General features: G+C 40.0%; 1 protein-coding gene across 5 annotated transcripts in view; it reads left to right on the top strand.

Annotated features, from left to right (window-relative positions):
- evi5b (ecotropic viral integration site 5b) overlaps positions 1-14,180 on the top strand; it is a 66,057-nt gene that overhangs the window by 46,037 nt on the left and 5,840 nt on the right. For all 5 annotated transcript variants that reach the window (XR_014087372.1, XM_081606641.1, XM_081606642.1 and 2 more), the window contains 5 exons: positions 1,008-1,139; positions 1,227-1,367; positions 1,809-1,967; positions 2,249-2,395; positions 2,568-2,663. Coding sequence is in view for 4 of the 5 variants with exons in the window: in XM_081606641.1 (XP_081462767.1) it covers positions 1,008-1,139; positions 1,227-1,367; positions 1,809-1,967; positions 2,249-2,395; positions 2,568-2,663 (675 nt within the window). In the remaining variant the exon portion in view is untranslated. The remainder of the gene's footprint in view (positions 1-1,007; positions 1,140-1,226; positions 1,368-1,808; positions 1,968-2,248; positions 2,396-2,567; positions 2,664-14,180) is intronic.

Here is a 14,180-nt window from a genome sequence, read left to right as displayed (position 1 = left end):
TCATTCAGAAACTTTGATTCGGCTACTTGAGTTGCCTCTTTACCCCCCTAAAAACATGTTTATCTAAATTTAGCATATAATACTAAATAAAAGTACTCAAACATTTTCCACAATTTTGTCACATTACAACTCTGAACTTTAATAGATGTAGGGGGGATTTTATATGACATGCCAAGACAAAGTGACCTAAGCAAAATGCATGGTTTTCTTCCATTCTTTCTTTTGCAAATAAAAATCTTAAAAGTGTGGTGTGCTTTTGTATTTAATCTGGCATCACTAAATAGAATTCAATGCAGTCAATTGCCTTCATAATTTGACTAACTAGTAAGCAGAGTCCTCCTGTGTGTAATTTATTTTTAATATAAACCCATTGAGAAACATGGTGATGGTGGCATTATGCTATGGGGATCCTTTTTTCTCCCCAGTAAAACACAATTTGGTCAGAGTCAAAGTATGGACTCAGTTGATTTTTATTTGTAAAAGAGTTTAAACCACTTTGCAAATGTTGAAGTCTTTGGGTTGATCTGCCTCAGAAAATCCCCCCACAGGGTTCATCTCTCCTCACGTTGCTCATTGGTTCCAGACAGCGACCTGTTTTGCAATGCAGGAAGCCGGGTGGTTACACGCAGGTCTACACACACCTGTCACCGTTTACGGTGAATGTTCATGAATGTGTAAGCAGCTGTGTGTGTAGCTGGGTGATTTCACACGTAGCCCCTCCCTATCATAATCCTCTCTGTGCATATCTGGTGGGCTAACCTTGTTAATTATTCATGTTTGGATTCCACATGGTAATGTGACGCGCTACACTGTTTTACATAATTTGCTGCCTTGTTTAACAGTGAATGGACATGAATTAATGATGTGATGTGAGAGGAGAAACACTGAAGAGGAATGGAGATGGATTTTACTGACTGTTTATTTTTTGGGGGCAGGGCATGATGATGTTTCATGTGTAAGCATGAATGTCTCTGTGTGTTCTGACTATCGTTCTGTGTCGGTTGCAGAAGGGACCGCCTCGGTTCTCAGAGGAGTCTGTCCTGCAGCTGGAGAAGGAGCTGGTCCAGGCCCGGCTGAAGGAGGCCGAGTCCCATTGTGCGCTAAAAGAAATGCAAGACAAGATCCTGGATATGGAGAAGGTCAGCTGCTGCGGGTGCACACATACTTATTTGTTACACAGCTCACGAATCCCTGTTTTATCTCTATGTTGAACAACCTTTCTGCAGAGGAACTCGTCACTACCAGATGACACTAACGTGGCGCGACTCCAAGAGGAGCTGATCGGAGTGAAGCTGAGGGAAGCAGAGGCTCTGACTGGACTGAAGGAGCTGAGGCAGCAAGTCAGAGACCTGGAAGAACACTGGCAGGTAAGCAGCTGGAGCAGCAGGACAGTTAGGCATAAATCACACCTGGACTTTACAATGTCCAAAATTCAAAAAGCTGCAAATTTACCAAGTGAGTGATTGATGGATGGAAATGTAAGCTGTGTTCCACAGCTAAATGTGATTAGTTTAAGAAAGGGTTCATGTGCACTCTGGAATAGTCTGAGATACAACACCTTTCCAGGTCTGGATAATTATGATGTTGTTTGGGAAAAAAAAAATTATATTTCCAGATGTTATTCCCAATACCACCCACTTTCCAACCGTTTTTGCCTCCCACTTTCCTACTCTTATTTCCTGTTTAAAGAATGTGAACAGAAATGAACAGAGAACTCCAGCAGCATATTTCTGGAGGAGTAGCTCATTTTCTGTAGGAACCCTGAGTTGGTGTTGATGAAAGAGTCTGATTGTGAGCCGTCTCCTCAGCGCCACCTGGCACGCACCGCGAGTCGCTGGAAGGACAGCCCCAAGAAGAACACGCTGAGTGAGCTGCAGGACGAGCTGATGAGCGTGAGGCTGAGAGAAGCTGAGGTCCAGGCAGAGCTAAGAGAAACTCGACAGAGGCTGCTGGAGATGGAGACTCAGGTCAGCGCTCACATTGTTCTGTAATCAAGCTTTTTATCCTTCTTTTCTACTCTTTTTTTTTTTTTCATCTAATCTAAGCTAAATGTAATAACTAAAAGCAACCGTATTACAGAACATTTTCAAAAGCCACATTCTGTAATGTTATACTTTCGCCTTAAGAGGGCAGCAGATTTCTTCTTCACCTGCATTTTTGCCAGCCAGAGTTACTCAAATGCCTGTTTGATCCAAAACCATACTCCGTACATCTATCTGTAAAAAATCTTTTTCTGCTGCTTCTCCAGAATCAGATTCACAGCAATCAGCTGCGACGGGCCGAACAGGAGAGCCACTGTCTGCAGGAGCGTGTGAAGATGCTGACCACCCAGAACAAGGATCTGAATGTGCAGCTACAAGAGATCAAGCGGAGGCAAGCTGAGATTGAATGCAAGGTACAAACAGCCTGCTGCAGCGTTTTTAGCACCACCTCTGCAGGGGTGAGCCACCACAGCTCAGTTGTGGTGCAAGCTGTGAAGTTCAACTTGTGAACGTGGTGAAAAAACAAGTGTCTAAACTGAAGAGCTGATGTCTTTTTTTCTTTTTTCTTTTTTTTTTTTTTTGCAGAGTAAGGAAGAAGTAATGGCTGTGAGGTTAAGGGAAGCTGACAATATCGCTGCCATGGCAGAGCTCCAGCAACAGATCTCTGAGCTGGAGATTCAGGTAAAGTCCCAGCTCTGCAGCAAACATTGGATTTCCTCAACTCCCTCACAAACCGCATCACACATATCTCATCATTCTCAGCCACAAAGGGAAATTTCTCTCATCGTGAAATATATGGGCATCAAAGCAAATTTGTAATTTATTTTAATTCAAAAGAGGAAGTGAAGGTAAGCATGTAGCTATTTCTTAATATGACAGACATTTGATGCTGTGGTTTTTTATTTATTCTTTGATTTGAAATACACAAAGATCTGATTGGGAAGGGAGAGGGAGTTACAAGCGTTAGAATTTTATATTCATCTGGAAAATTTACCTGATTTGGTATTTGTTCTTTGTTACCATAGAGACGCAGTTAACAGACATCGTCTGATAAGCTTTCACCTAGTTTCGGCAGAAACACAGTGTGGGGATGATTTACCAACTAATGTGTCCCACACAGCATCTCGCAAAAGTTTTCACACCCCTCGAAAGTTTTGCAGTTTGAGTCACGATGTAACCACAAACCTTCAATGTATTTTATATGAAATTTCTTTGACACACCAAAATACATTAGCATCTGATTGGATAGTGGAAAGAACAGATTCATGGCTTTATAAATCTTTTACAATAAAGATCTGAAAAATGGACAATATATCGGCACCAATATCGGTATTGTCATTTTTTTTTTACCTCAGTCCCATAAAAAAAACTAAAGAAAAACTGGGCAAATATTAACAACAGATATTTATTCCCATCTTGTTGCTGTTTGTTTCTGGAGGGACGGTGGAGCATGTAGTTTCTGTTTGGTCATGTGACTGATGGTGGCGCAGTAAAGGATTGTAGGGAGTTTAACTGAAGTGGTAAAGTCAGTGTGGTATTTTTACTCCCAATGGGGTCGAGAATAGTAAAATATCACATATATAATATCAGTGAATATAAGTTTTCACCCATAACACCAGTATTCATATTAGAGATGGACCAATCTGATATTATCTGTATCAGTCCCAATATTGAAAGGTATCAGTGACGGCAAACTTATGTTGTTTTTCCATGTTTGGCGCTGTACTGGTGCAGAGTTATCAAATAAATTTGTTAGTACATTTTTGTCTGTTTAAAAAAGGAAACATTTTAATTTGATTCAGCTTTTAGGTATCGGCCAATACTAATATAACATGTCAAAATGTTAGCTTATAAAGGGCGTGCATAGACATGTCCCAAAATGTTATTCTATTTCTACAGTTTTTTACACTAGTCTTTGACCAGTTTGAGTCACATCAAGATAAAACTATATTTAACTGAAGTGAACACACTTAAAACTGTGTCCTTTATAAACAAACGTCAAAAGGCAGGTGAGAAGGACCCAGTATTTATCCCCAAACATGCGTGAGATGCTACATAACAACAAGACTGACCACAATAAACACGTAAACACACATCTGTTGTGACCACCACTTCGTCCAGAAGCCGTGAACAGAGACGGGGATCTAAAGTCCAAACCTGATTAAGGTTCTACGTAGGCCTGTCGCGATAAACGATAAATCAATTAATCGCACGATAAATTAAAATAAGGCTCAGGGCCGATTGGAAAATGGGCCGATTGTCGGCCCATTTTCAAAACCAGACCACACACATTGGCCGACAGAAATCCTAGGTATAACGTTTCGATCGGGTTCGTTGTGTCGTGTGGTGTCCAGCCACATGGGCACAAAATAATGGCTATATGTCCAGTTAACTCATTTTGAAATCTGGCATTAATCAATGCTTTACTAGAATCAGTCCTGACTGAATGAAAATCATTATAACCTATTTATGTCATGTTGACGAAGAGCAGCTGAAAAGTTACCGGGTTTATCAACTGCGGTAGCAATTTGGGTCCAACTCATCTCCTTGTCATTTCTATATTCTTTGCACAAAATGTTGAATGAACATTAATGTTGTTTCCACATATCATCTCCAATGTCTGCTGGACTTCGGGTTGCGCCGTGTCAGCTGTTTGGGATTCTCCTCCGTAATTTCTCCTCCGTAATTTCCCCTCAGAAAGCGCAGAGGAGAATCCGCGCTTTCTGATTGGCTACCTGTCACATTCAGCGTTAAGCTCCCAGTTGGGGAAAACAGCTGATTTAGATCGGAGCGACCACGACGATCTAAATCACACTACAGGATGATCAGTTACGAAATCACCAGCGACAATATTAGATCGGTCAGCGGTCTAAGATTGTCATAAGGGGAAAATAGGGGCAAAAAATCATGTAGTATGAACTATTGCATTAGGTTGTGGGATGTGGCCATCTTCTCTATTTAAATCTAGTTATTACTGAAGGGCAATATAGTATACAGACTTCATAATCTGCACTCTTTTGGTTGAATGCAGTATTTATTTCCACTTTGACTTTATGTTTAGTTTTTATTCAAGTATGTTTGTTTTTTGTTAATGGAGACTGAGAATCCATTAACACTGGAACTGATTTAGTTTATCAGTTCCAGTGTTATGTGTTCTTTAGAGAATAAAGTGTATCTATCCATGGCAGGAAATCACATGCATTTCCATTAAATCAGTGTCAAAAGGTCTTGAAACAATATTATTGTTTATTGCAATAATTTTTTAGACAATTAGTCGTCCAGCAAAATTTGTTATCGTGACAGGCCTAGTTCTACGTGTTTGTGTGCTCAACATTTTACAACCCACTGCAATTTTGTTGCATTACTTTTGTGGAGCGTGGGGCAGCAAATTATGTGTAAACAAGTTTTAGTGAGAGGAAGTCAGTTCTTTTCTGTGTTCTTAAAATGCACTGGGCTGTGTGTATTTCTGTCACAGCTTTCTGCTCTGACTTCCCCACCGTCAGGCCTTCAAAGACTCACCGCTATAGAGCATCCTCACAAGTCTTGCAGCATTACATCTGCATGGGTTCGCTTTAACAGTTTGATTCAAACTCATAGTTTGTGATTTTCTGTAATGTTCGGTTTGCATTTTAGGCGGCATGGCCTCACTGGGAGTTCTTTGCAAACAGAAAGGATACATAATATTTTTCCCCAAGTTCATGAAAAGGTTCTTTTTGGTTAGTCACAAATGAGTAAGCGTCTGTCGCTGCTTCTCTTGGCATTTAGCCCACATGTAGCCTCCTTATGTGCTTGAAATTCTGAAGGATTTTAGTAATTTGACAACTTGCTAAACTTGTTGAGTCAACATTTTTTATCAGTGGAAATGATCTCTGTTGAGAATCAGTAGATGTAATTCCAGAAGACGAGTGTGTAGTAAAGAAATGGTGCTTTTCTTCCAGTTAGTATTGAAACAGGCATGTTTGTGACCTTAGTTAGCATTAGCTAGCAGTGTTTTCTGGTAGAAAATAAATCCAAAAGCCTAATACTCCAACTACTGTTGCTGCACACTGCCGATCAGCTGGCTGAAAGAACACAATTTCCTGACTTAGAAGCAGGATTTTCTGCTGCTGGCTGATTGTCTGAATATCTTTAATATCTTCACCTGTACACTAGGTGCAGAAGTACATTTTTGTCGGTTTAAATATTTCCAATAATGTCTTTGAGTTAAAATTACACACCACGTATTCCTAATAATACAAGTAATCCACAGTTACAAAGAAATTAAAGCAAATTACTCCACAAATGAAGTTATTGGTAAATATAAAAAGGCATAAGAAATGAGCATTAAACACTATGGATTTAATTTAATAATAATGAAGAAAGCCATTTGTTGCATGCCCTGCTCAGGTGTTTCCATATAAACTATAAATCTGGAGGATTTAAAAAAAAAATTCTTCTTTTTTTTTTTTTTTTGCACACTCTGAGCTTTAGTTCTTTCCAGTCATTTTCAGTTGAATAAAAGCCAGGTGAGAGTTGCGTTTTATTTTCTTTCTCTTGAAACCAGTCAAGAGTTTCCTCGTGTGTTTGGAAAACGCACATTCACTCTGTCTTCAGAGTGTTTTCAAGAACATTTATCCATCTGTCGGTCATCCCACACAATGACTTTCCTACCTGGAAACTTCAATCCGGTCCTGGTGTTTGTGCAGAACCATTCTTCCTCCAAACATGACATCCAAGGAGTTCAGCCCTGGCTTAATCACACCACAGCATATTCTTCCAGTGTTCAAAGTTATTCAGTATTTGTTTTATAAAAACACTTCATCAGGCTTTTCCTTCAACAGTGGAGTCTTGTGCAGTAAACATGCTTAGAGCTTTATTTGTCTTTTTTGTAGAAAAAAATCCTACCTTCCACTTCCTGGTTTTTGTGAAAATCTCTCTGTGTGCTCTTTGGCTCTTGAACAACTCTTCTCATTATTTTACTGACTCCTGCTTCCTATGAAAGTTCTGGTGGTGTTCATATGTAATGGGCTCAGATTTCCAACAACATGCCTTTTTGCAATGGAAGAGCTCAGACCGGCCTGGGTCCAAACCAGGGTCCACCCTCTTAGCATCAGCTCTTATGACCCAGTTCAGAGCTGAATTTTATAAAAAGTAACTATATTTATAGAAATTTCTGTTTATGAAAGGAGAAACGAAGAATTAAAATGCTAAATAAACATGAGTGAGTTACACTGTTCTAGAATGAATCCTATCCATTCTGCTATCTGAATGTAACATCTGAAATATATTGAGTTATACATTTGTGATCAGCAGTACACAATACTTTTTTTAAAGTTGCAAGTCCTTTCACACAGTTGGTTCTAGTACTCTCATTTAGTTGACAGAGTGTGCTAGATGAATTTGAAGAATGTGAGATATCTGAAAATATATCATGGGTTAGTGTGTCAAATGCTTTTAAGTTTACAAACCACAGCACAGCTCCAGCCACTTTGCCCTGTTTCAGTGAGAACTTGTTCAATGAAGAAGCAAGTGGCAGTTTCTGTTGAATAAAGAAGACGAACACACATCAGCTGCTCCAGAATTAAAAATATGCAAACCTCTCACTCGCTTAAAGAAGATGGCTCTAGTAACGCACAAGTTGATTAGATGTGCAATTGGCCCTGAGAAGATGGCTTTGTTTTTTCAGAAAATCAATATTTAAATGAAAATGATCTTTTGAGTGCTTTCACATACCTGAACTCTTTGGCTTCCCTTGTAGCTGATAAATAATATGCAGCTTTTGAACTCAACTCTTTGTTATACAGTTTATTCAACCTTTCTGAATAACCATGTCTGAATGTAAATAACTTTTAAGTGGCAGGTCCCTTTTTTCATGAGCTTTCACTTTTAGTGCATTCTCTCTTTTTTTAAGAGATTAATCTATTGATGGAGACATTTAAGATTGCTTCAGTTTGTTAGGCCCGAGCAGCTAAGCGCTGCACAGGCCTATTAAAATTATGCTCTTTATTTTGTTTACTTCCCATATTTTTTATAAAAGCCTGCAGTGTGGCAGTCAGTGGCAGTTTTGGAGTGTGTTGTGTTGCAGACATGAGTCTAATTTTGGTTTCAGTTCTGTTCTTTGTGACCACATTAACTTTATCCGATCACCTCCCTTTCTTCTAAATTTTTGCTCCAGTTTGCTCTTTGAGAAGCGTGACGCTTTTGATAAGTTGTTCTTCTGAAAGTCTGTTACGTCATCACTGCACTAAGGAGAACTGCAGCAGCACTGCTGCCAGATAATTCTTCCTGTTTCTATGTGGCAACATGTGCTGGTCGTGTTTTTGTGGAAATTGTGTGTAAATGTTTTGGTGACTTTTTTTCTGTTATCTATAGGCACGCCTTAATGAATTATGTTTGTACTTGGACTCATTTTATTGCTTATTCAATATTTCAATTCTCAAGATCATCAAACAGCTTTTAATGAAATGCTGAACCAGCCTGACCCAGTGTGACCCCAAAACTAAAACCTGGTTTTGCCAACATTAACATCAATGTTTACATTGTCTGGTAATGAGTCTTTTACAAAGCTATGAAAAAGCTGAGGCCCTTTTCTGTGTAGAAATGTTTCAATTCAGCCAAATTAAAGTATTTTTAAATATTAATGGCCTATTTAAGGCAAATTAAAAATTCATACTAAAGTTTGGACTTTTTACTTTAGCCATTCAGAATCAGATTTGTTTGTTCTCCAGATCACTGCCTTGTTGCACACCCCAATTGATCATTAACTTAATGCCTGACCGTCAGTTTATGACCTTATCTTGGATTTTTTCTGCTACAGTGCAGCAAATAAACCTGGTCCATCTCACTACCACCGCCATGTTAGACTGTTGTGAGGATGATCTTAGTCCAACTTTATGTTGTCAGTCAGCTTTATTCATAGCACAATTTTAGCAACAAGGCAGTTCAAAGTGCTTCACATGATAAAACACAACAGAACTGTTTATGAAACGTTATGCATTTTGTCAAATGTCATCATCAAAATCAAGAATAATCAAATGTACATCAAATATTTTTGATCAATGTTTCAGTTGTTTTTAATCAAAAGCAACTCTGAACAGGTGTGGTTTTAGCCTTGATTTAAAGGAACTCGGGGTTTCAGCTGTTTTGCAGTTTTCTGGAAGTTTGTTCCAGATTAGTGGAGCATAAAAACAGAATGCTGCTTCTCCATGTTTGGTTCTGGTTCTGGGGATGCAGAGCAAACCAGAACCAGGCTGTATCTCAGGCAGTGTCTAACTAATTTTTTAATTTTATACATAATGAAGAAATTAAGATGTATAATTTCTTCATGAAATTATACATCATATAATTTCATGAAGAAATTATATGATGCATATATATATATATATATATATATATATATATATATATATATATATATATATATATATATATATACTGCTCAAAAAAATAAAGGGAACACTTAAACAACACAATATAACTCCAAGTAAATCAAACTTCTGTGAAATCAAACTGTCCACTTAGGAAGCAACACTGATTGCCAATCAATTTCCCCTGCTGTTGTGCAAATGGAGTAGACAACAGATGGAAATTATTTGCAATTAGCAAGACACACTCAATAAAGGAGTGGTTCTGCAAGTGGGGATCACAAACCACTTCTCAGGTACCTATGCTGTCTGGCTGATGTTTTGAATGTTGGTGGTGCTTTCACACTCGTGGTAGCATGAGACGAACTCTACAACCCACACAAGTGGCTCAGGTAGTGCAGCTCATCCAGGATGGCACATCAATGCGAGCTGTGGCAAGAAGGTTTGCTGTGTCTGTCAGCGTAGTGTCCAGACGCTGGAGGTGCTACCAGGAGACAGGCCAGTACACCAGGAGACGTGGAGGAGGCCGTAGGAGGGCAACAACCCAGCAGCAGGACCACTACCTCCGCCTTTGTGCAAGAAGGAACAGGAGGAGCACTGCCAGAGCCCTGCAAAATGACCTCCAGCAGGCCACAAATGTGCATGTGTCTGCACAAACGGTTAGAAACCAACTCCATGAGGATGGTATGAGGGCCCGACGTCCACAGATGGGGGTTGTGCTCACAGCCCAACACCGTGCAGGATGCTTGGCATTTGCCAGAGAACACCAGGATTGGCAAATTCGCCACTGGCGCCTTGTGCTCTTCTCAGATGAAAGCAGGTTCACACTGAGCACATGTGACAGATGTGACAGAGTCTGGAGACGCCATGGAGAGCGGTCTGCTGCCTGCAACATCCTTCAGCATGACCGGTTTGGCAGTGGGTCAGTAATGGTGTGGGGTGGCATTTCTTTGGAGAGCCGCACAGCCCTCCATGTGCTCACCAGAGGTAGCCTGACTGCCATTAGGTACTGAGATGAGATCCTCAGACCCCTTGTGAGACCATATGCTGGTGCGGTTGGCCCTGGGTTCCTCCTAATGCAGGACAATGCTAGACCTCATGTGGCTGGAGTGTGTCAGCAGTTCCTGCAAGATGAAGGCATTGAAGCTATGGACTGGCCCGCCCGTTCCCCAGACCTGAATCCGATTGAGCACATCTGGGACATCATGTCTCGCTCCATCCACCAATGTCACGTTGCACCACAGACTGTCCAGGAGTTGGCGGATGCTTTAGTTCATGTCTGGGAGGAGATCCCTCAGGAGACCATCCGCCACCTCATCAGGAACATGCCCAGGCGTTGTAGGGAGGTCATACAGGCACGTGCAGGCCACACACAATACTGAGCCTCATTTTGACTTGTTTTAAGGACATTACATTAAAGTTGGATCAGCCTGTAGTGTGTTTTTTCACTTCAATTTTGTGTGTGGCTCCAAATTTAGGCCTCCATTGATTAATAAATTTGATTTCCATTGATGATTTTTGTGTGTTTGTTGTCAGCACATTCAACTTTGTACAGAACAAAGTCTTCAATGAGAATATTGCATTCATTCAGATCTAGGATGTGTTATTTGAGTGTTCCCTTTATTTTTTTGAGCAGTGTGTATATATATATATATATATATTATATGTGGCTTTAAATCAAAGTGTGAGTTTCAGAAAATGTGGTTGATCACAATTCCTGATCTTACTAGGCGGGCAATTGGTAGCATTTTTTTTTCTTTTCTCATTGTTTTTTTACTCAGGCAGTCTTTATTCAAGAGTAGTTGAACAGGAAAGTGGGTAATGAGAGAGGGGGAAGACATGCAGCAAAGGTCATCAGGCTCGGAATCAAATCTGCAACGGGGGCGTCGAGGACTAAGGCCTCCTTATTTGGGTTGTGCTCTACCCCCTGCACCACCACAGCACCTTGGCTTTTCTTAAAATAAATCTTATAAATGAATACACTTGAATAAATCCTCTTTTAAAAACCGCATTTTGCATTTACTTAGATTATTTATGTGTACTCTTGAAATTGTTTTTCAAAAACTGTGACTACAGCAAAAACAGTTTTTCATGTCTATGAAAAATGCTTTTACAAATGGTTGGTCCACCAATCGTTTTAGCCTTTCAGCTAGTGCTACGTAGCATTTATTTCAGGCTATCTTTCCGCTACAGGCTAGAGTTAGGGGTACTTTTTAAAATACCTATTGAGGTTCAACCCACTTTGATTATGTGATAATGTGAAAACAGTTCTGATGAAGAAGAGCTTTTTAAAAAAAAAAAGAAATCCAGGTGTGCATGCATGCTTGTGCTTAGCTGTTTTTATCTTTTAAGCTAGAAATACAAGCTATTTATAAGTGTGACTTCAACAAAAGAAAGCCTACCTCTCATCTTCTCCTCAGGCGAACACACAATCACACCGTGTGGTCTGAGGTTTGGTTACTAAGTGATGGAGCACAAACACCCAACACAGAAAACTCACTCCCGCCCTCATACTTTGCAGAATCTACATAATGAACTCTTAGCGGAGTGTGTCAATAACACGAACAAGTCTTTTAACTTTATTTACATCTCAGTCCTTCTCTATTTTATAAACAGAAACTAGAAATCAGATGATACTTGTTGGTTTAGTGGTTTTTTTCCCCTCTGTACTCAGCAGGGATTTAAATCAGTGTGGCAGTTTTGGCTTTTTGGTCTGTGGTTTGGTTACCTGCTCTTTAAGTTGTGCGGAGCAAAAATGGTTTTAATCTAAAGGGAATTGTGACAAAAAAAAAAAAAGTTTGCTTCCTTATCAGGGTAGGTTTTGCTCATCGGTTCGGTTTTCACTTGAAGGATCAGAGGGCGGGTTTGTTCAGTCCAAATGGTCCTGCAGGAACAACTCCAAAGAGACAGAGATGGTGGAGAGTGTGGTCAACGAAACCTGGATGCCTGATTTCAGTTTAAAGTCGTACAACTCCTTTTCTCTGGCAGCCATGGCCTCTGTACGCCACAAGCCTCACTGTCTTCTGGTCTGATAGGAAGTGGTTTCTCATCTTGAAGCAGATACTCTACCAAAGGTGGCATGCATGGTTTATTTTGAGGTTTCTATGACATGCTCAGAGATTTGTGCAATGTCTTAAGACGTTTTGCTGATGCGCCGAATGCATCTGCATCGATCCTGCAGCTATTATTTTTTTTAAGTTGAACTGCAGATCGAAGACGGAAAGTTCACTCTCAGCAAAACAAAAAGAGTGATGCATTTCAGCCCCACACACTGCGAAGTTTCACACATTTCCTCTAAAATGTCTTTGTGCACATTCAGAATTACCTAAACATAACGGTGGAAGAAAACGTGTCAGAATGTTCACAGTGAGCTGATTGGAAACGCGCAAATAAAATTAGATGGGATTTCAGAAGAAATTCTAAGTTGTGATTTAGTTATTTGGTAGATATTTCTGTCTTCACGCAGGATGTGATGTTGACAGGATGTTTAGTTCAGTCCAGGGTTTCAAGCCAGCCGAAACGAAGTTCATTTTAGAAGCGAAGTGGCGCACGGTTTAATTTGTAGTGTTGAAATGGGAGGACGGGAGGAGAGTGTTTTTGGAAACGCCCGGCCTCGGCCCCACACCTGCTGATGCACACAGCTGAACAGGAGGAAGTCTTATTAACGGCCTGCCGTTTTTGTTACAGTGTTTTGGAGATGCTAAACCTCAAAAACAACTGATTATTGGAACAAAACTCACTTGTTTAGACAAAAGCGAGCCTACTGGGACCTGCAGACCTGAGCCCTAATTCACCACAGGAGCAGAGAATCCTGCTCCTGTGGGGTGTTGCCTGGTCTCAGCACCCCACCGCTCTTTAATATTTCAGCTCAGAGCTGCTACTAGAGAATTTTCCTACCAACATCCATCACCATCTACAATAACTGCTAGAAGAATTTTAATTAATATGAATTACTATGAGTTACAACAAAATTTTATTTCCCTTTGGGATCAATAAAATATTTTTGAATTTGAATTTGCTTTCAAACTAAAAGTGGACTGAATGTTAAGGTTTGAAGCAGATTGGCCCCGTTGGCAGCAGGTGTCTTAGTGAGGAAGGTAAACATCACATGCGCTGTTTAACCGTCGGGGCCGACACTCGGCCTCATCCCCAGGGCCTCGGGAGGAAATCAAGCTCAAGTGGCAGCGTTTGCTGTTTTCCCCCAGACATCTGTGACTTTGGTTACCCGCCACACAAGCCTGCACTTCTTTATGCCTCAGAATGTCAGTCAAGAATGCAGAATTAAATCTCCCGCAATCACAAATTAAGCAATTGACCGCATAATAAATTAAAATTGGCTCAATCATTTCCATTCTGATGATTGATATTTTTAGTCTCTTTTGTTTTCAGTCTTCATTATCCATTTTACTTATGGTTTTAATTTCAGCTTTATTTATTGTTTTTGGTGGTTGAGTTTTAATGTGTCTTCCAATTTTAAGTCTGTGTGGGTGATATGGACTTATAGTCTTATCACAATATTTTGTTGTAGTACTGTAACTGTAACCTTGACAATATGAACCAATCCTTATTTTTCATGTAGCTCTCTGCCTGTGACTGTATGACACAGCTGTCAACCCCACAAACGCAAATACCGCATTTGAAAAACATCCATTCATAATACACTTCTTTAGCACAGCAGTCATATTTATGTGATTTGTATCACTAAACTGCACACAGTAACTGCACTTAATCATGTTTTCAAATGTATTGATTCACTCCTTGAACAAACAATGGAGGGAATAGTACAACTAACAAACTCAACAGTATGGACAGTTTTTTATTTTTTTTAACGTCATTTAATTTGAGTGTATCGTGA

The sequence above is a fragment of the Poecilia reticulata genome, chromosome 4, assembly GCF_904066995.2.
Source record: "Poecilia reticulata chromosome 4, P_reticulata-male-v2, whole genome shotgun sequence".
Taxonomy (NCBI): domain Eukaryota; kingdom Metazoa; phylum Chordata; class Actinopteri; order Cyprinodontiformes; family Poeciliidae; genus Poecilia; species Poecilia reticulata.
The sequence above is the reverse complement of the archived record's forward strand: the minus strand, read 5'-3'. Positions and strand labels throughout refer to the sequence as shown.